The sequence below is a fragment of the Bombyx mori genome, chromosome 1 (genome assembly GCF_030269925.1).
Source record: "Bombyx mori chromosome 1, ASM3026992v2".
In the NCBI taxonomy this organism is placed as follows: Eukaryota; Metazoa; Arthropoda; class Insecta; order Lepidoptera; family Bombycidae; genus Bombyx; species Bombyx mori.
The window spans coordinates 397,540-421,021 of record NC_085107.1 but is presented as its reverse complement, the minus strand read 5'-3'; the positions used below and the strand labels follow the sequence as shown (position 1 = coordinate 421,021).

Below are 23,482 nucleotides of genomic sequence, written 5' to 3'. Positions count from 1 at the left end.
AGGACATGAAACCCCCCAGGTTAACATCGGACGAGGACCGTGCGTTGAGAGAGAGTGCCAAAGATTACTTTATGGGAGGGGTTCTGCCATCTTTGGCCCTAGTTTTGGTCATTCTCGGCCTTGGCCTTTACTAACTTCGGCTACCACATTCTACATTTATTCAGGAGGATCAATAGAGGTTCATCCCGGCCTAAAGAAATAAGACCGACCTTAAGATAACCATGAAACTAATAAAATATACATTCATTAAGAATGTAATGACTGTGTAATCAGTTTGTGATTGGGTGCTTCGTCCATGGATCATCAACCACCTCGGTTTTGAGATGCTAGAACCGTGACACTAGATTACATTGGAGATTTTTTGGAAATTTGCATTTAATTAGTTTGTTTTGAGTAATATCGTGAGCGGGCCGTTGGTCATTGGATCGTTGTACATATCATTTATTTATCGCGCAGTCCGGAAATTATTGACGTCGACGCCTACGCTGAAAGGGTTGAACGTGAAGCACGGCAGCGCCCAATAGAACTCAGACGCGAACCGGACGTGAGCCCCCCTCCCATGGTCAATGAAGAGCGTCAGGAGCCCATGAACCTGGTCCGCCCGTCTCAGGCACAGCCGCCGAGGTGAGTGTAATGCTAATTATAACTTATTTTTAAATATAGTAGGGCAGAAGAACTTTGTGCTCAACCGAGTTTCCGATTGTAGGTGCTAATTTTAATTTAAGGTTTTCTTATTTAGGAAACGTCTAGTTCGGATTAGTTAATTAGAATTTTTGTCGAAAAAGTATAATGTTTTTCGTTTTGTATGATAGAATTGCCGTTCTCTAATAATATTGAGATGCTAAACTGCCAAGGTTCACCATAGCTTCTACTACTTGCTCGACAATAAGTGACCGGACTGCCTCTACATAATAATTGATTGTTCGATGTCAAGATTGACGAGATCTTCTTTTCACTGTGCTATTAAAATATATATATATATTTTTTTTTTTATTGCTTAGATGGGTGGACGAGCTCACAGCCCACCTGGTGTTAAGTGGTTACTGGAGCCCATAGATATCCACAACGTAAATGCGCCACGCACCTTTGAGATATAAGTTCTAAGGTCTCAAGTTTAGTTACAACGGCTGCCCGACCCTTCAAACCGAAACGCATTACTGCTTCACGGCAGAAATAGGCAGGGTGGTGGTACCCACCCGCGCGAACTCACAAGAGGTCCTACCACCAGTGATTACGCAAATTATAATTTTGCGGGTTTCATTTTTGTTACACGATGCTATTCCTGCACCGTGGAAATCAATCGTGAACATTTGTTGAGTACGTATTTCATTACAAAAATTTGGTACCCGTTTGGGATTCGAACACCGGTGCATCGCTCAACACGAATGCACCGGACGTCTTATCCGTTAGACCACGACGACTTTAAATACCGGTCCTTGTACATAAAATGGGGTAAATAGGGACAAAATCGAACTTTAGATTGAATTTTTAAATAGTTCCAATTTTTTAATAAACAGAATCCTTTGGGACTACAATAATGTCCACGGTAGCGCGGTCTCCGTCAATGCTCCTTCGGAGTTGTCCGATTGCGCTGAACTTATTTTAAGTGAAATAGATGTTTTTTCTAATTGTCTCACTACTTACAGGAAAAATCTGTCGCGGATCATCTCCCAATTAAATTAATCCTAAGCAAGCAATGAATGAAATGTAATCAAATCTTAGCTGTATATTTTATTTTAGTTTTGATGTTAATGCACTGTCGATTGCACCTATAATTGAGGTGACATCTGCCATGAACTTTTGTCAATTTGTCAATGTTTTGTATTGATGATCACTTTGTTGGTGCAACTTAATAAATAAATAAATAAATAAATAAATAGTCACTGCTCAACCAAAGAAATAAGTTGAGTCTTGAACGTACCTAGGTAATAAAAACCGTTACATTATTTTAATTATTCATTTTAAAGAAATAATCGGTAAAATAATTGCCGTCCCAATTTACCCCGCGTCCGGGGTAAATTGACACGGGTAAGGGTTAAATTAGGATATTTGTAAGGGTTGTCAGCTCGCAGTACTGCGATACATAGGTAGGTAGGAAGGTGCCATACAATTATTTATATGGACCAAAATTATGAATACAACCCATAATTTAAGCACAATACACAACATAGTGTAAATTAAGCTGGTTTCTATTCCGAAGCGATGTGACGTGAATGATAATCAACAATACAGTGATCAAAAAAAGTATGTGCATGTTATATTTTAGAAAATTATTATTTAATTTCCTTAAAAATCACAACTCTGAAACAAAATCATAAAATAGAATAAAAAATAGAAAACAAAAGGACTGGAAATGCAATAATACAATTTTATTTAATCAACATTTTCAAAATAATCTTTGAGCAAGAATAAGATATCAGGTGACTAAGATAAAAAAGCAGCTTTATCTGATTACTGCCAATAATAACAAAAAGAAAAGAAATTATTTTTAAGCTAAATAACTAAACTCAATTAATTCACTCACTCATAATTGGAACCTAGATATCTCGGATTTTTAATTTTAATGTTACATTTAAAATCTGAGGCCTATTTTTATTTGTGTGTGCGTTGTGAATGTTAAAAAAATCATGATTCGAAGCGTGAATAGATTCAAAAGATTTGATTCGTTTGAGTTCTTTTTAATTTTTAATTTTTTTTATTGCTGTAAAGGACACACGACCTGGCAGATATTACAAGCTAAATGTCGCGAAAAAAAAGTAATTATATATATACTTTTCTTTTACCTATAACACTTACATAAACTAACTGATAAACACATTAACCTTCTTTACATCACGCAATTGAGTGATAGTATAAGCTAAAAAAAGTATTATAAGGTATCGGTGACAACCCTAACAAGCCATCCCTATTTTGTCTTTTGGCGTTCCAATTTTGTGTTTTCTCGTCCCTAATTTTTCTAGTCTCGTTCCAAATTACCCCACATACGTCCCAATTTTCCCCAAAAAGAAAGGAAAAAATATACATTTTTTATTTTGTCGAAATATTGTATTTAAAATAAGAATATTGCAACTTACCGTTTGTTTTGGTATTTCCAGGTGTATTAAAAACTTATATAAACTGTGGACTTATTGAAAAAACAACGATAATATTACTTTTTTTAAAAGTTCTTTAAGATGTTTTAAAACGCACTTTTCAACCACTATTTTCAATTTAATTTGATGAATTTTTGGGACCAACTTAACTCACATTTAGTACTTCCATAGTTAACTTGGTTTTTCTTCTATACATTGATAAATATTACCATAAAGAAAATTAAGTAGATTCCGTGCTACAGGTACTTTGAGAATCTTCCGCAGGTTTGTTCCAATTTACCCCAGAATCCCAATTTACCCCATGTCATGGTACTCTATAAAGCTACGATAGTGCGGTGTCCGTACGGCGGACTCCACAGATACGTGAAATGTCAAATCACATTTATCTATCAACAGTGACCCGTCCGCTCAAAGGACTTCCCACAAATGCGGCCAGTGGCGGCCACAGTGCCGCGTCCGCTCAGCGGACTTCCAATATTATGGGCTGTTACATTTTTTTACTAGAGTTCTCGTTCTGAAGTACTTTAAAAATCGACTAAGCATGAATAAGTTCGCCTTATTACATAAAATTTATTTGGTCTGTGGTTCAAAAATTTTTCAAGATCGCTGATTTAGTTGGTGGAAATTTCAAACAGTGTTTCCCGCGAACTAGTCGGTCGTACAGCAATTAATTATTTTAATAAGTTTGGTTCGTCTGCTGAGAAATATGCAACAATAAGTATAATTAAAATAATATAAAGTTTAGGACTTAGTTTTCATTAATTTTAGACGCTATTTTACCGGTTTTTAGGTGTATACGAACACCTGTAACAAGCTTAGGTCTGTGATATAAGTTTAATGGTTTTTTTTTTCATCAAGGGCTATGGAGGGTCGATCAAATGGACATGTACCCGTTGTGAATATGCCGAAAAGGCGCCGCTTCAATTATGATGCACACTCCCGCTACGTCGAGGACAGGTGAGAGGTCATTAAACGATTAAAAATATTACCTGCGAAGGCAAATAAGTTTACGGCCATCAGGTCGTGAATGATCACCACCGCTCATGGACATCAGCAATGCCAGAGGAATGGCCAAGACGCTGCTTACCTCTGAAGATTTTTCCTAACTTCATTTGAAGAATGACAATGTCTCAACGCTCCCAAAATTCCATTAAGAGAAAGAAGGTCATTACAGAGCTGGATAATACATAGGATTATTATTTCTGGAAAAGTTATCTTTCTGCTTGTAGGGGCCCACTGCTGGGCATATGTCGTCCTATGCTGTTTGTATCCAGCTGATTCCCGCAACATTCAATAGGGTGTCGGTCCACCTTGTGGGGGAGGGCCTCTCAGGTTATTTCTTCTGGTACGTGGCTGCCACTCGAGAGACTTTCGGCACCATCGGCCATCTGTTTAATGAGAAATGTGCCTTGATGACTGCCACCTCAACATTGCAATCCTTCGGCTATATCGGTCACCATGGTCTCCCCGTGAATCTCTTCGTTCCTGATTTGATGTCGCAGGGTCACTCCGAGCATATCCCTCTCCATTGCTCTTTGAGTGACCTTGAACCTTCTGATAAGAACCATTGTGAGCGACTACGTCTCAGTGCTGATGCAGTCCGATTCTCATGGAGTCTCATCAGTGCAGTCCGATTTGACAGTATTGATTACAAAAGAGACACTGTGTTATTTGTTATGAGAAAATCTTCTTCCTCCATGGGTCTGGAAATGTCTTCATTTATAGTCTTCATACATAGTCTAGTATAGTATAGAGTAGTCATAATCATTTTCATTCATAGTGAAAAATTCACCATGGCTTACCATACAGATGTCCCTTTCCTCAAAATGACAGCACTATAACAAAATTCGACTGTCCCTACGTACAGTATCGAAACTGAAAAATTGCGATTTTTTTTTATGACACTAAGATATTTCTTTTTATGTATATTTTCACACAAAAAAGAGAAAAAGCTATAAAATACATATTAAACCATGTTTTCAATGAGTATAATATCGATACTTAACAAATCATTCAGCGTAAAAAATCGAATGTTTAATTTCGGTACTATACGCGGATACAAGAAGCGTGCGTGACGGACGAAACTACCGCTTTCGTTGCTGTACGCGGTGACCCGCGCGCCCGCGCGTTCTGACGCAATTTTGAAGTAATGTGGTTCTAACGGAAAACTGATAAGTATATTAACAGATTTATTAATTCCGAGTGCATGATGTTTATTTTTTCCTTGTTTTTTAATCTGATTTCCTTAACAATATTCTGTGATTAATTAAGTTTACCTCAAAAACAATGTTTTTTAAAGTAAATGTCATTCACCCGAAGTATACTATCGAAAGTCCCAAATTCGATTTTGTACGTCGATTAACATTTTTTTGGAGTATCGAAAGTGACAGTTTCGGTATTATTCGCTGATGTTTAATTTCCTTGTGTAATCGAATCTGGTACATTCATTATTATACGCGGGTATATTTGTCAATGAGCCTATCGAAAATACTACTTTCGATGATTTCATTCGGAATTATATTCTTTTTATTTTTATATTCGATATATCTACTATAGAATATTACTTTTCTTAAAATCAATTTCTATGTTTTATTAATTTATGTTATAACATATCAACAGACCTATATTTTTTACAAATCAATTTCTGTTTTATTAACTTATTTGATACATAGACACTCTTATAGTTTCTCCTAATGTGGCTATACCTAGTGCCGCGTCACTTATAACTGAATCGAACTGAACTGAATGTGAGTCTTCACTTATAACCTTGTTGGAAGGTGACTCGTCATCTACAGTTAAAAAAAGAAAATCTACTTTTAAAGTTAACCCAAGCAAAAAAAGAAAAGGAGGAAAGGAAAAGGTGCAAAGACAACTGGATAGATGTTAAAAGAAAAATTGTAGTGAATACTGGTCAACAATATATTAACAGGAATGAAAAGGTACATAATAAAAAAGGAATGGGACCGATTTATAAAGCAACTTGTAAATTAAACTGCTGCGAACATTTTAATGAAACAACTCGTCAGAAAATTCATACAAGTTTTTGGCAATTGGCTGACCATGCTAAAAAATTGAATTTACCAAAAAGTTAAACAAGCGCCGTTTTACCACTGAAAGTACATCTAGAAGACAGTTTACCACTCAGTATTTCTTACCAGATCCAGTCGAAAATCAAAACTATCCCTGCGAATATAGACGTCTTAAAATTAGTTAGTTAGTCTTAAAACTTTTTCGAACACCTTGTCGATTACGGATTAATTCGTCCGTACTGCTCATCAAAAACTAAATCAGGAAGGTATCACTTTACCAGATAACAGATGAAAGCAACCATATAGTTAAGATAGATTCTAATATTATTCAAAGTGTATCTGATCATGTAGCCACTTTGCAACCAATTGAATCCCATTACACCCGAAAAAATAGTAGCAAGCTTTATTTAGATAACAACTTATCAATGAGAAAAATGTTTTCTTTATATAATGGGTGGGACAATCTTCATCTCTATAATAACAAAGCGCAAACTTTACGCCAGTATACAGACATAATTAATGAAAATATGAATAGGATATATGTGACCAATGCCACAGATTTTCTAACGAAAACTCTCCAACTGAAGAGCAAATTAGCGCCTATAACAAACATAATTATTGAGACTAAAACTTTTGCTAGAGACTTTAAAAATAATGATAAAATTATTGCTCAAAAGTGGTCTGAAACAGTTGTGCCACATTAGATTTCCAGAAATTTTTGAATCGTCCTCATGGTGACCTGGGATTGATTATTTTATAAACGGAAGCTCTGTGTGTACACTTTTATTTTATTTGATACTGGAAAGAAGGAAGAGGCGTGTTATATGTAGACAGAGTGCACAGGCAAAAGGGGAGCAAATGAAGTAAGCAGTTGCTTACTTCATTTTGCTAACAGAAAAGTAAAGTAAGGTGCCAAGGAATTTCTCTTTTGGTCCGATAATTGCGCGGGCCAAATCCCGTAACCGAATAATATATTCTTTATATATGTATCTGGAAAAATAATATAAAATCGATATTACTCATCGCTTTTTAGAACAAGAGCACACGCAGAACGAAGGAAATCTAAATGAACTGATATACATTCACCCCAGATCAATGGTTTGCGTTGGTGCGCTGGTGTAAAACTAATAAAACCCCATATAATCTAGTGGAAATGACTCAAGATGACCTTTTTAATTTTAAAGCTTTATTGGATGATCGCAAGTGGAAAAAAGATATTAGAAACGAAAATATGAAGTGGAATTTATTTTTATTAAAGAAATTAGTGTGCGTAAAGATGATCCAAATTGTTTATATTTTAAATACAACCTTAAAGATAATCCTTCATGCTTAAACACCAAAATAGAAACAAGAAGTCATGGAAGAAGGCAAGTAATTAATATCGAATTAAATAAATTGTATAGTCAAACATTACCATTACCTGAAGCCAAATACATATAAGGATTTAATTCATTTAAGTAACACTGGAGATACCCAAAGAATATTATAGTTATTATAAGAATTTGAAATATAGCAGGAACACATTTGAAGAAGACTGACGATTCAGACTAAATACAATATTACAGTTATCCTACAGTCTGTACTTACCTGAATCTGTTATGTTAACTGCTTTAGTTTAATTTTTAAGACGTCCCTTTTTAAAACTTCCCTTTATTCAGTATTTAAATTTTTTATGATTATCTAAAGAAGAAATTATAAGAAATGTTTATTTTAATAAGAATACTAAATCATTATTAGTATTACTCTAAGAAATGCGAATGTTATTGGATTTTAAGTTAATTTAAAGCTTTTATTTTGTTTAGTTTTTACTTTGTAGAATTAAGTATGTTCATATTTTATTCAAAGAAGTTTGTTTTTTCTATATTTTATTTTTAACTAACTGAAGAATAAAAGTGTGTTTCATTTGATATCATTATATTAAACGTAAATCTGTGATTGCAATATTAGTTATGAATTTTATTGATTTCATTTTAATTTATAAAATTTAAATTCATTTTAATTTATAAAATTTAATTGATTTCATTTTATAAATTAAAATGAAATCAATTAAAACCTTAGTAAACTAAACTTGCCTTTGTTTTAATTAAAATCGTTTTACAGGCCAAGTATCGAAACGTATAAAATACTTTGACGTACTGTATCGAAAGTGACACTTTCGATAATTTCTTAATTTAAATGTACAACGTAAAATATCGAAAGAGTCACATTCGATAATTTTGATAAAACAGTTCCCAAGTAAATAATCGAAACGGGCCGTTTCGATTGTTCACGCTAATTGATTAACGTAGTAAAGTATCGAAACTAACATTTCTCAAAAACTATGAAGAATTTGGGATAAAATGACATATACATTTAACTGCCAGTAAAAGTTTACCATATATCTGAAATTATTTACAGATAGGCCAATAAATGACAATTTGGTACACAAAATTAACTTCAAAGTGCTCTCCTGTAAAGTACCGTTTTTCAATTTCGATATTATACGTAGGGACAGTCGAATTGTCCTTCATCGCAGTGAATGCGCTAGCCTGTTTGTTCAATAGGGTCATTCGGAGTCCCATCTCTGAGTGTTCTTTTCCTATTGAGATACAAATTTTGATCGTTTCTCCTGAACCACGCTCCAGAAAAACTGATGACCGGTATATCACGCATCCCTTATGTTATTTGTTCTTGTGTTGGATGAAAAATATACGGAAAATATGACGTATCCTTGTGGAACATCTGCATTAATAGTCAAAGCATCGGGGCAGTAGTCTTAGACGACAACTTTGATGCTCTGTCTTTCCAAAAAGCCAACAATTTAGTTGGAAACCGTTAGTGTGTTCCACCCTGTAATCGGGATATGCAAAGTATACAATACTGTCTGAGGAAAACATCTACATAATTCCCGTTAATTAGAGAGGGGCAAGCCGTTTCTAGACGGTTGTGAAAGAAATCGAGGTTATATCCATCTAAGGCTAGGTCCATTGACACTGTCAAAATCGGTGTAACCATCGGACTCTGTTGCAGTCTTAGTCTTCGACACGACAGCCACATTATATAGTTTTTGGAGCAAAGTTAAGCAGTGACGCCCGGATGCAGGTTTCCCACAAATCGGCGAGTGGCGCCGGAACCCGTACCTCTTAATCTTCATGGACCCCGCGGCTCGCGTCTACACAGCCCACAAGGACATCCCAACGAAATCTTTCACAGCCCGCCAAGACCAATTGGCAATCTTAGGATGGGCGAAGGAGAGAGATACCAATCCCCCTTTCCTATCGTACGTGGCAGATCACAGTGAGTTATTTTTATTTATGTTAATTTTGTACGTCAACATATAATCTAAAATGAAGACTGGGGCTAAGGGGGATTTCAACGATGCAGACGGACTTTTGGATGAAACCCATATCAATATCGGTACAAATCAGTGATCACCATCTTCTCCGCCTGTCTCTGTCTCCCTTTACGGAAATGGTTCTTTCATATCTGGTCTAGCTAGAAGTTCTCGGTAATTTTAAATTTGTTACTTAAAAATCATGAAACATCTTGTAATATCTTAGTAAACAGGAGCTAAGACATACATACACGTGTACTATGTCATGTCGCCCTTTTACTCCGGTGCTACGTGAAATGAAAACAAAACGACAGAAACACTTTTGCAATTACTTCTTGTGAAAATACTAGGCTGCACTAAAAGTATCGGGAATGGAATATTTCCACTGTTCCTGTCATATTAAAATCTTTTTAATTGAAAACTCCTTGGTTTTAAAAATCGAATACCATTTATTTATTTAAAAAAAGATTCTCGGTCTTGTCACGAGGTTTTGTCAAACTTGTTTAGTCGTTGAGAAAATGGAATTGACTCGAGAAAATTCAAGAGCGATGATTTATTGTGTCTTTCGAAGTGGTTTAACACAAAAACAGTGTGTTGACCGGATGATTTCTGCATTTGGTGATGAAACCCCATCTAAAACCACAATTTATCGCTGGTTTGCTGAGTTTCAACGTGGACGTGTCAAGCTCAGTGATGATCCCCGTCAAGGTCGTCCAAAAACTGCAGTCACCCAAGAAAACGTTGATGCTGTTGAGTTTTATGCAGCGTTATAGCGATCGATCAGAGAAATAAAAAGAATTGTTTTAATCAGCCATCACGGAGTACTTTTTTTTTTTTAGTTACCATAGAGCAGTGTAGATTATACAGATTCATGTTCCACAGACTAGTGTTACAAACTATTCTTTAACAAATATTCCAACACCCCCCTTCGATGACAAGTTTCTTTAAACTCAAATCTTATTTAACTAAAATTATAAATGTATAAACTTGCCATCGGACAACATAAAACAATATTAATACTGCTGTCTCACTCACAGCTTATTTAACAATTATATACTTGAAATAATCATCCAGTACAACCAAGTTACACATACATTGCAAATTAAAGAACTTTAACAATGTATCTTATCTAATATTAATCTACACATTAATGTTTACGTTTCAAATATCTTTCATTACTTTAGTAACAAACTTCTAAAAAATACAAACTTTTCTTTGCATAAAGATTTTGTACAAATATCAGCAATATTTTTATCAGATGACACATATTCAATATCTAATACATTATTCCTCACCAAGTCCTTAATATAGTGCATCCTTATATCAATATGCTTACTCCTTTTAGAGTTTTCATTTGACTTCGCTAAACATATTGCTCCCTTATTATCCATAAATAAAGTCAATTTACATTCATATCCAAAATCACACAGTACACCTTTCAAATACACTAACTCTTGAGCACAACAAGCACTAGCAATGTACTCTGATTCTGCTGTCGATAATGCAACACAACTTTGTTTTCTAGAGTACCAAAATACAGGATTATCACTACACATTATGATACCCCCACTGACACTTTTGCGATCAACAATATCACCTGCCCAATCAGAGTCTGAATATGCACATAAATCCACATCTAGATTATTCCTTTTTTGAAAAACTAACATTTTGTCTTTTGTAGCTTTTAGGTATTGCAGAATTCTCTTTCCAGCTTTCCAAGTCTGTTGAGTAGGACAGTCTAGGTATCTGCTAAGATATGATACAGCAAACTGCAGATCTGGTCTGGACATAGTAGCCAAATACATTATGCTTCCTATGAGTTGTCGATATGGTACATCAATAATCTTCTCATTTTTGTTTATTTGAAAATTTACCTCCATAGGTGTTCCTATACCTTTACATTCTGACATTCCAAATTTTTCTAGTATCTTCTCAATTATCTTTTCTTGTTTAATCGTTAATTTACTTTCTTCCTGTTTAATTTCCATACCAAGATATTTCTCAATCTGTCCTAAATCTTTAGCTTTAAATTCTTGCTTCAATTTATTAATAATTTTTTCTGTATCCTTTTCCATTCCAATTAATAAAATATCATCTACAAATATTATAAGCCATATATTTTTATCTGTGTATAGACAACAATCATGTAATGACTGTATCAATCCATTCTTTCTTGCAAATTCATCAAATCTCATGTTCCAGCATTTAGGGCTTTCTTTTAATCCATACAATGCTCTCTTTAACCTCAAAACTATTCCATCTTTGTTTTCTTTGCCTTTGGGTATTTTTATATAAACTTCACTATCAAGAAATCCATTGAGAAAGGCTGTAGGAATATCCAATTGCCTTAATTTGTATCCTTCTTGGATAGCTTTTACAAAAAATGCTCTTATCGTAGACATTCTTACTACAGGACTGTAGAATATTTCATTCTCATAATTTTTTATTTGAAAACCTCGAGCGACTAATCTGGCTTTCTTAGTGCCATCGTCTTTCGTTCTAAAAACCCACTTAGTGTCTATAGCTAATTTTCCTTTCGGTAGTTTAGTCTCTTCCCAGCTTTGTAAGTTCTCAAGTGCTGCTAATTCCTTATGTATCGCTTCTTTCCATGAAACTTCTTTTATCGCTTCTTCATAGCTTTCTGGGTCATTACACACTAAGTAACAATATGCTGTGTACGTCCCAAAATTCTTTAGATAATCAGGTTGCTTTATTATCCTTCCTGATCTAGTTCTTTTTGTGTCTGTCTCTTCATTTTTCTGTATTACTTTTTCTTCCTCAATTTTATTTTTATCATTGCACATAACTTCATTTTGTGTGTCCTCTTCTGGTAAATAAATATAGTTGTTATTTTTAATACTGTTTTTATGTTCATAGTACTTTTCATCAAACTTGACATCTCTGCAGAATATTATTTCTGTTGTTTTTGGATTCCATAATCTATAACCTTGTTTGCCATAGCCAACCATAATGGCTTCTTCAGCTCTATTATCTAATTTCTTATTCTGTGGGACACACGTATACCATGCTTTAGAACCAAATACCTTTAACTTGTTCAAGTTAACATTTTCTAGTCCGTAGTATATTTCAGCTGGTATCTTATACTTTATAGATCTTGATGGGCATCGATTCAATTGATATGCTGCACACATTATAGCCTCAGACCACAAATATTTAGGTAATCCAGTTTCACTTAATAAAGTTCTTGACTTATCTAGTAATGTTCTGTTTAGCCTCTCTGCCACACCATTTTGTTGTGGTGTGTAAGGTTGACTATACTCTATTATAATTCCATTTTCCATACAAAATTGCTTCAAACAGCCAGCGGTGAACTCTCCACCATTATCACATCTTATGCGTTTAACTTTAGTTTCCTTTTGTCTTTCTAACTCCTTTATATGATTTATTAAATTTCTTGTGGCTTCAGATTTATTCTTTAATAGATAAACAGTCACAAAATGAGAAAAATCATCAGTTATGGTCTGGTAATATTGTTTTTCATCATAAGAAATTGGTGATACAGGACCTCCAATATCTGTATGCAATAATTCTCCTATTTTTCTACTTCTTGGCCTGTCAACTGGATAGAATGGTAAACGAGTAGATTTTCCCTTCATGCAAGGACCACATGTTTCATCAGACACAGGTAAACCCATAATTTTTAATGATTTCCTATTTAAGTGTCCGAGACGTTGGTGCCAAATATTTTTGTCTTGCTGTACACTTGAGTTCGCTTCTTCTATTAGTATTATTTCGCCTTGTACTATATATAAACCATTTCTATCTGAACATTTTAAGACTTTTCTTCCATTTATTATTTGTGCTCCAAATTTTGTAAAAACAACTTTATTTCCTTTCATATTTAAGTTTCTTACAGATATTATATTATGATAAATCCCTGGGACCATTAACGCTTCTATATTTATAGTATTATTATTTTTATCTCTTATGGTTATCTTTCCTTTCTTGTCAGCCTCTAATATTTCTCCATTTGCAATCTTAATTTTTATTTTATTTGGTAGTTTCTTAATTTCATACATGTATTTCTCCAATTCTTCCTTGATAAGATTTTCTGTAGCTCCTGAATCTATTATAAATTCTATAAATTTGTCTTCTTTACTTAGATTACACTCCGTTATTGCTAGAAAATTATATTTATTCTCTGGGATGCTTTCTGTCATATTATTTTGTTCTTCAGTTCTGTTTTTACCACATATACCTTTATTATTAATGTTTCTCCTTGAATAGCCACAACCTCTGCTTCTACATTCACGTGCAAAATGGCCCTTTTTGTGGCAACGATAACATTCTACACTTGAGGCAGTAAAACTTACATCATTCTTTGTATCATTATACTCTTCACCTTTATTATTCAGTTTGAGTTCTTCGTCCAATAACCGAGCCTTGACAAACTCCATGTCAATTTTATCTGCAGACATTGTTTCAATAGCAGTTATCACTGTGTTGTACTTTTCCGACATACCCGTCAGCAAATAACATATTTTATCTTCTTCATCCATCTTTTTATCAATATTTTCTATTTCTCTAATCAGACTTTCAAATCTCATGAAATAGTCTTCCAATTTATCATCCCTCAGCTTAAGAGACAATAACTTTCTTCGCAAGTGTAATTTAGTGAAAATACCTTTTCTCTCAAAAACTTTATCCAGACTGGCTAACATTGTGTAGCTAGTTGTTGCATCTTTTATGATGTCCAAGTACTTATCGGGTACACATTTTACTATTAAGGCTTTTGCAGCCGCATCAGCAGTTTTTTGTTTTAATTCTATAACGCCACTTGACGCTACCTCTAACAAAGATTTTTCGTCTAATAGACATCTCAGTCGAAACTTCCAGCTATTGTAATTTTCCACGTTAAGTTGTGGGTAATAATTTATGGCGTTTGTTACTGGAACTGTTGACGCCATTTTTTTTTTTTTGTTTTTTGTTTTTTACAAAATATTTCGAACAATGGACACTATTATTTTTACATTATATTCCAACTTGTACTACTTTTCTCACCTTGCGAAATTTCTAGGCACTTTGGGTACTCTGGGCCCATAACCTGTTGAGTTTTATGCAGCGTTATAGCGATCGATCAGAGAAATAAAAAGAATTGTTTTAATCAGCCATCACGGAGTACTTTTTTTTTTTTAGTTACCATAGAGCAGTGTAGATTATACAGATTCATGTTCCACAGACTAGTGTTACAAACTATTCTTTAACAAATATTCCAACAGATGCTGTGCGTAAGCTGATCGACATGTGACATACCGCGAAATTCAGGCAACTTTAGACATTGGAATGAGTCAAATACAAATAATCTTGCATGAACAATTGGGTGTAAAAAAGTTGTTTTCCCGATTGATACCGCATTCGCTCTGTGAAGAGCAAAAAGCGGCTCGCGTTACTTGGTGCGTCAGAACTCTCGAAAGATTCCACGCAGGATCCTCAAATGCTGTATACAACATTGTATCAGGTGACAAATCCTGGATATATGCGTACGAACCCGAAACAAAAAACCAGTCACGAGTTTGGGTGTTCGAAAATGAGTTAAAGCCAACAAAAATTGTTCGTTCACGGAGTGTTGCAAAAAAAATGGTGGCCACGTTTGTCTCCAAAACCGGCCATGTTACGACTATTCCTCCTGAGGGACAAAGAACGGTTAATGCAGAATGGTATGCTAGCATTTGTTTGCTACAGGTCGTTTCTGAACTCCGTAAAGAGAACTGCAACCGCCGCATCATCCTCCATCACGACAATGCGAGTTCTCACACCGCGCACAGAACAAAAGAGTTTTTAGAGCAAGAAAACATATAATTATTAGACCATCCGCCGTACAGCCCCGACCTAAGCCCTAATGATTTCTATACTTTCCCTAAAATAAAGAATAAATTGCGTGGACAGAGATTTTCATCACCTGAAGAAGCTGTGGACGCCTACAAAACGGCCATTTTGGAGACCCCAACTTCCGAATGGAATGATTGCTTCAATGATTGGTTCCATCGTATGGAAAAATGTGTCAAAATTCGCGGAGAATACTTCGAAAAGCAATAAATACATTTCTAAATAGTAATGTTGTGTTACTTCGTTAATTCCCGAAATTTTCAGTGCCGCCCTCGTATTTAAGTACTTATACTGTACATGCACAAGTGCTGCGTTTGTGTCGCTGCTTATTCACAGAGCTGTACTACTCTTAGGAGCTGCTGGTAGTTTTAATGAAAACAATTGAGTAAGTACCTTTCAAAGCTAAATTAGAATAACCTAAATGACTCAAAATAGGGAAAATCCTTATTGATTGCAGTCTTGAAAATTTAATTCATAATATTTTTTGATAATATAGCACATATTACATTATATATAAAATATATAGCTTAAATAAATAAAATTGTACAAGGATTGTCCTACCCTTCGAACAGTATTAATGTTTCGCGGCAGAACTTGGCTGAGTGGTAATATCTACCCGTCGAGGATTACAATACCACCCTTACAGTGCATGCCGATTGGTGGTCAGAGAATGCAGCTCTTAATTCTTCAGAGAATATCTAAGTCGTGTTTTCACAACATCCGCCACACCATAATTTACATTTTTTTAAATTATAAAAAGTAGAGCGCGGTCTCAGTAGAATTATTGTTTCTTTTAATGCACAATATTCGTTAACGGGTCCACCTGGTACTAAACAGTAACCAGCGGATCCATCTCAACACTCAAAATGAACGTCATCTTGCAGATCGTTCTTGTGTGTGATCGGGTTTGTTCGCGGCTCCAATCAACCGGGGGTCGTCTTGTTCCGTTTGTTTCAGATACCGTTTCCCTGGGCTGATCGACATAGTGAACGGGGCAATGGGTCCCGGTCGAATGTTTTCCTCGTTCCTGCAATCGGGTTTCCCAGGAGGTCACGTGCCGGCTGCTTTCTTCGGTCCTCCACCACCACCGCCAGTCGCGAGACCCGGACCCGTGAATGGACCCCGGGCTCAGGATGCTCCCCGGCTCCGCATTCGCCCGTCCGAAACGATCACTTCAGCTTCTCAAAACCAAGATCAACAACGTGCTAACTTTCAGGGTGCTTCATTTACTACGTAGGTGTCCATTTTTATTTACTTTGATCAGCTATTCGTTACAGAGGACACTTCCACACCCCACAATTAAGTAGTCTGAGCCCACGAGAATCCCGCATGCTATTTAAATTATTAGCAGTGCAGCCATCCATCGTTTTTCTGTGTCTCTTCTTTACTTTTGCCAATTTTATAATCAGCTCAAACCCCCCACTGGTACATCTGTGTGTATGTACAGTAAGCAGTAGGGATTACAAAATCTTTCTAAGCAGGTTAACTTAACAATCCATCGCTCTCGTGTACCGCTAAATTAACACGGACTTCCTTTCAAGCTGTTGTATTTTTCTTTTTAAAGTTTTTTGTAGTCCTACGACCTACTAAATAGTGGTCATCGTTGTTAATGGACCCCAGCCAGCGGCAAAGATAAGCCGATGCCTACAGCTGAAGACTTTCTTCTAATTTTGTTTAAATTAGTACATATTGTTGCCCCAGGGAAGTAAAGTGAAAGGGGACTCATTACAGAGCCGGTAGCGGATAGTACGATAGTAATGACGAGATGACGGGATTATCTCAAACAAATGTTGATGAATTTTCGTTTATTTCAGGTACAGGTCAAACTGAATTTTCTATTGATAGTTTAAAGGTAGTAATATGTTACGACTGCTGATGGCGAGTCACTTAGAAGAGCATGCCTCAGCGAGCGAGCCAAGGATCTCTATGCTCATTACGTAGATATAGAATTTACCTACATACATGTCATTATAATGCGTAATTTACACTTATTTGATGTTCTTATTGAAATGTATTGCCTAGTATAAGCATATTATAATCGTAAAATAACTTAATACTCTTGTCACTCTCCTCTAGAGTTTGACACTTGTTTAAAATATGAATGTTAAATAAAACTAGCTTAACCTGCTTTTTCAAGTTATCAGTCATTTGAAATAGGTGTTAGTATATAGGTATTAGTATAAGTATATTCACAAGTAGCTCAGTAGTATAGCGATTTAACTGACTAGCAGTTGTAGAATGCATTCATATTAACTTTGCTTTTTTTCTTTCTCATATTCATCATTTCTCGTGTCAATATTTTGAACGATAAAATTTGTGAGTGGTGTTTAAAGACGTACCGATTGATAGCCTTGTACTTACGTGCTATGGCTATATGCTTGCTGCGTCTTTTAATTACAGGTGTCTTTAATTGTGTCCTAACAGTATTGGTGGTACCTTTTTAAAAGGTTTTAGGAGTGAACAAATGTACAGGGAAATAAGATGTGAAATTGCGGGGTAATAGTATTATTATTCTGACTGAAACGTTTATTTTTAGTCTTTTGAAACTATTTTTGTCTAAGAAAATTTAAAATGAAATTCTTATTTTGTTTCTAAAACTATTCAGAAGCGATAATTTAAATTTTAAAAAAACAATAGTTCGTTTTTAAAAGATTCCAAATTTTTTATAAGCGTCTTATTTTCGTAAATTAATTAAGGTCGTTTCAAATTGGCTCAGAAAGATAAAAGTGACAAATTTGGGGAAAAGCCTTAAAATGTTCTATTCATACCAATTTGAAACTTTTCAATTTACTTATGTCAAACTATTTTTATCTCTATTCATGGTTATCCGTTGATAAATAAAGGTTCTCTATATTTAAGGTAATACTTTACACATGTAGTGGCATTTATCCCTATTTGGAAAGTACTAACTAGATCGCGCTAACAATTACTAAAGGGAAGATTGCATGTGTGGGTGGATACACCGACAGGATGACTACGTGGACTAGTGGATCTTACAAATTAGCACTAATTAATATTTGCACCAAACGCCTCAAAGCGAATCTTTTTCTAATTTTATTTTTATTGCTTTTATGATTGGACGAGCTCACGGCCCACCTAGAGTTAAGTGGTTAAAGGAGCCCACTACGTAAATGCCGCCACCTACCTTGAGATATAAGTTGGTCTCAGTATATTTATGTTACGCCGGTAAGAGTAACGTCATTTATCGTCGAATAGCCGAACGAATATCGAAGGATAATAACATTTAGAACTCTCGAAGAGTACTATGCCATCTAATGTCAGATAGTGGAAACACACATTGAAGGTACTCGACTTGTGAGGAATGTTCTCGACAATTCTAGGGATTTCGTCTCGACTATAAAAACGTTGCAGAGATGGCACGCCGTCAGTCAATAATCGGAATTACTCGAAGCGGATGAAGTGAATTAAGAATTTTAAAGTGTTCTGTGAGTGTTCTGAGTGGTAAATACAGTTTTGAGTTATACTTTGGTGGAACAATTATTTATCCTGAATCCCAGCGCGTAACAATTTGGTGTCAGAAGTGGAGGAGCACACTCGGCGACAGGAGGAACGGATGTTCCTAATAAAAGATTTAAGAGATACATTCGCCAAAACCATTACGGAGATAAAAGAGCAGGTGCAACAGCACGAGGACCGTATTTCTCAGCACGAAAGCCGGATTGCGAAAGCTGAGGTTCAGGTGGCTGACGTGAGAAAGACCCTGGAAGACATAAAAACAGGAACAGTAACTTCAGCCTCAGTTACTGGTGGTCCCTCCACGCGGGGGTACAAAGTTCCGCCATTCGATGGAAGAACCTCGTGGTCAGCCTACAGGATCTAGTTTGAGGCCGTTGTGAAGGCAAACGGCTGGAGCAACTCACAAGCCATGATGGCGCTTACTCTGGGATTCCGCGAACAAGCTTTGACCATCCTGGAAGCCTTAGATAAGGATGCAACGTATGAACAGCTTGTGGAGGCATAGGAGTCCAGATATGGAGACGCGCACCTGAAACACGTGTTTCGTGCCCAGTTGAAGAAACGAGTGCAGCGTGGCAACGAGAATCTCAACAGTAGGCGCTCGAGGTTGAGAAGCTAGTCCACAAGGCGTACCGCTCTTTACCTGCCCTTTTTGACGGTAACCTGGTACAAGCATTTATCGACGGTATCCGAGACTTGGAGGTCAGAGTTGCAGTGCGATTGGGTCATTACGAGGCCCTGAAGGACGCCTTAGCTCATGATCTGGAGGTAGAGGCCGTAAGATAGGATCATCGATCTCATCATGTCAGAGAAGTGACCGTTTCACCTGCACACGAACAACCTCAAGGATACGGCCCCAGATGCTACGCCTGTGGCGAAAGAGGCCATCTCCGGTTGAGTTGCCCGGCAAGAGGTATAGCGAAAGGTGAACGTCGGGAAGAAAGGGTGGCAAGTACCGCCTAGCAGCAGCAGGGAAACGAATAAACGCCAGAATTACGGGGTGCTGGCTGGCGATTGAAGATGGGAACAGCCTGGCTATTAAAAACGAGGTCAATGGCACATCGTGTAAGCTGACACTGGACACTGGAGCTTCTCGGACTGTTACCAGCTTTAGAATAGCTAGTCGGTGTTTTGTGGACCACACTTACAACCAGGTAGGCACCAATTTAGTAACAACCACCGGTCAGCACATATCCGTCCGAGGTGAAAAGAAAGTGGAGCTGAAACTCGGCAGTGAAGTTTATCAGCACAATGCCATCGTGGCTGATATTGTTGACGACTGTATCGTGGGCTTGGACTTCATGAAAACACATAGTTGCGAGATCGACGTTAGACAAGGAGTGTTAAAATGTAGTCCAGAGGAGATCTCTATGGAAGGTGCATCATTTGGCAAAGTGTACTGCTTAAAAAGGAGTATCCTCACACCTAGGTCAGAAACGGTGGTGCCAGTCAGCTTACCACAGAAATCAAACAGTAAGCCTCGATGTGTTCTTACAGAAAGACTGGATGAGGAAATGTGAAAAGGAAAATTTTAAAGTTCTGTGAGTGTTATAAGTGATAAATACAGTTTTAAGTTGTACTTTGGTGGAACATTTATTTATCCCGAACCCCAGCGCGTAGCAGTTATAACGGCAGCCCCACCTTTCAAGTGGAAACGCATTACTGCTCTACGGCAGAAATAGGTAGGTGGTGGTATCTTCCCGTGCGGACTCACACGTCAGACGTCCTACCACTAATAATTATGCAAATTATAATTTTGCGGGTTTGATTTCTATTACACGATTTATTGAACACTTTAAGAATTTTAGATTTCGAGAACGCTATCTCTTTGATTGTTCGGTTAATTGATCTGACATGGATGACTGAAACATTAATAGACCAATTGTGTTTTTACGTTTTAATTTAATGTTGCCTGAGGCTACACGATCATTAATGTTTTACGTTGCTTCTTAAAATTTCTAAATGTTAAAAATTAAGCAAATACAAAACGGATCGGGGATTTCAGGAGTATTTGGCTCTTTACCTACTTTATGAGAGGGATTCTAACATAGTAATTTGGTTTTCTTTATCTATCTACTACATTTATATATCATAACAAAATTTGGCAGAAGTTAACCAAGAAAGAGTAAAGACAATGAAAAAACAATCAGACTGTCAAGTTCTTAATTTCAATAATGTTTTTATAAGGTAACAGTATTTATGGCAAACCGAATCTGAATTCAAGAATATGCAAATCATTCTGTGATGTTGAATTTGCATTGGTGCATGTACCACTGTCGGGTGTATTTGTTCTCAAACATGCTCTCTTGTTGACAATAACAAAACAAGTTATACTATACCAAATAAACGCGAGTCTGAAATTTACAATTGTGGCTTTATGTCGCTATCTACATTCGATTTTAATTTACTAAGCTGTTTACACCTTATGTTTGACTCTTATTTTTTTGCTAAGTACTAATAATACTATTCTAGCAGATGTGGCCCGAATGATACATTTGAATGAAATGGTAATTGTTATTATTTCTTGACTTCAGAAGCATAATTTATTTATTTATTTATTTATTTATTTATTTATTTAAGGATTACCGACAGGGTTTACAGTAAGACATAAAATAACATTGACATGTATAGAGCAATTGATAACTGCAACTCTAATTATAGGCAATCACAGCATGCATTACATTAATATATTAATAGAGATTTAATAATACTATTAATAATAATAAAAAATTAAAAACAAAAGAAAGACAACAAGGGCAGTAATACCCAAGTACTCAGACCAAGGCTGAGGCTGAGGTTCAACAACAACTTTTTATAATTTTGTTCTTAAATATTGGAAGGGAATCACCCAATATGTCAAGGTTTTCAACTTTTCTAACTAGATTATTATAAAGGTTAGTTAGACGAGGAGTAGGTGAGTGCTTGCCTAGATTGGTTCTGCTAAAGCGGGTGCTGAAAAGAGCAACGGGGCGACGAGGTAACCTAGATGGCACCTTCAAAGAGAATTTATTGAGGATGAATTGGGAGTCGACAGTACCGCTCATAACTTGATGTAAAAAACATAAGCCTAACATATCGCGGCGATCACTCAATGTTTGCATTTTAAAATATTTAGCCCTATCAACATAAGATTCAACATAATTAGGCGGCCTAAAACGGTACGACATGTGGCGAAGTAACTTTTTTTGAATTCTCTCAATCCTGTTAATATGGGTTTTGTATGTAGGACACCACACAGTGCTGCAGTAATCAAGTTTGCTTCTAACATAACTGTTGTAAAGCAATAGCGTAGTGGAAACCTTCTTAAACTCCTTACCATTCCTAAGTACAAAACCCAGTGATTTGTTCGCGGCATCTATAATTTTGTCAATGTGCTTAGTGAAATTCAGCTTGGTATCAAGCTCCACCCCTAAATCACGAGTCTGAGAAACTTCACTCAAGCATTCTCCTGAAATATGATATTGTGTTGGTATTATATTGCGTTTTAATGTAAATTTTATATGTAGACATTTCGAAATATTCAAATACATTTTATTAATTTGGCACCAATCAACCAATTTATCAATATCTCTCTGTAATAGTTCAGCATCATTCACATCATTTATAACACGCATTATTTTAAGATCGTCAGCAAATAGGTAACAGGTAGAATATTTAAAAAGATTTGTAATTTCGTTGATAAAGATGTTAAAAAATAGTGGACCCAAGATGGAACCCTGAGGTACACCCGAAGAAGCTATGAATGGATTGGAACTGTGACCGTCAATAACAACCTGTGATGGCCTTTGGTTTAGATACGAAGAACACCATCTAAGCAGAGGAACTTCGATACCAAATTGATGTAGTTTTTCTAGTAAAATGCTGTGGTTAACTTTATCAAAGGCCTTAGAAAAATCAGTATATATAAGGTCGGATATAATTTATTGTTAACCACCATTTTAATCAATTATCTAAAGAAACATATGATGAAAATGTTTCCATTCAAAATTCATCCATCCATTCATTCATTTATTTATTCATTCATTCATTCATTCATTGGTTCATTAATTCATTCATTCATTCAAATTATTCAATTTAAAACTATTCATAGTATAATATGTCTTTATTCATTGGAAAAGTATAAAAGTGAACAAGTGTATGTCCGACCTGCCTCTAATGTCGAGCTTTGTGTTTTACGCGTTGTTGAATTTAATGTAAATTACTGTGCATAGTAGTTGTAAATATTTTCCTGATGTTAGAAAGTAGTTTTAATGAATTTCCCACTTGGGTGAATTTAATGAAATCCTGAATTTAGATTTTACGTAGGATCTTGGAATGTATTCTGTTGGAATACCACGTGCGCCTAGTTTTCGCACTTAATTACATACCACCTGAATACAGGGAAATTAAGAATTTCGAAACTAACATGTGTCCAAGATCACAGGGTATTTGGAAAACTAGAAAAGATGGCATTTTGAGACTATTTATGGTAGATTGCTTTGGCAAAAAAGCGGCCTATATTAAAAATACCAATATGCCACATTTTCCTGTGAGACACATTTACCGGTTTCTAAGTTAACGACGCTAGAGGAGGCGTATTTTTTTTCGATTTTAGGGACATTGAAAGCCCGTCACCGCTCTGCAGAATAATTATACTGGCGCAAGAAATTTGTGCCCTGTTTCAAGGTCCGGATCTAGAATCCGCTCTAAGCCAGGTGGGTGTGAACTAGTCTACTCACCTGGGG

The 23,482-nt window shown here is 35.9% G+C and overlaps 2 protein-coding genes across 2 annotated transcripts; both read left to right on the top strand.

Moving 5' to 3' along the window:
• The first annotated feature begins 406 nt into the window (after positions 1-406).
• On the top strand, positions 407-22,614 carry LOC101739758 (uncharacterized). Its single transcript, XM_038010956.2, has 5 exons — positions 407-624; positions 3,951-4,049; positions 9,203-9,397; positions 16,239-16,514; positions 17,096-22,614. Exons 1-5 carry the CDS (start codon positions 560-562, stop codon positions 17,109-17,111), a joined length of 651 nt encoding a protein of 216 aa, XP_037866884.2. The 5' UTR covers positions 407-559; the 3' UTR covers positions 17,112-22,614.
• Positions 19,171-20,278, top strand: LOC119628879 (uncharacterized). Its single transcript, XM_038012856.1, has 2 exons — positions 19,171-19,238; positions 19,699-20,278. Exons 1-2 carry the CDS (start codon positions 19,171-19,173, stop codon positions 20,276-20,278), a joined length of 648 nt encoding a protein of 215 aa, XP_037868784.1.
• Positions 22,615-23,482: the final 868 nt, after the last annotated feature.

Excerpts from the sequence above, each read along its gene's own strand:
- LOC101739758 (XM_038010956.2), top strand. The coding sequence starts at position 560 with ATGGTCAATGAAGAGCGTCAGGAGCCCATGAACCTGGTCCGCCCGTCT. Across the intron at positions 4,050-9,202 it reads TCCCGCTACGTCGAGGACAG|GTTTCCCACAAATCGGCGAG; the intron begins GTGAGAGGTCAT and ends GCCCGGATGCAG. Across the intron at positions 9,398-16,238 it reads ATCGTACGTGGCAGATCACA|ATACCGTTTCCCTGGGCTGA; the intron begins GTGAGTTATTTT and ends CGTTTGTTTCAG.
- LOC119628879 (XM_038012856.1), top strand. The coding sequence starts at position 19,171 with ATGGCGCTTACTCTGGGATTCCGCGAACAAGCTTTGACCATCCTGGAA. Across the intron at positions 19,239-19,698 it reads GCCTTAGATAAGGATGCAAC|AAAGGGTGGCAAGTACCGCC; the intron begins GTATGAACAGCT and ends AACGTCGGGAAG.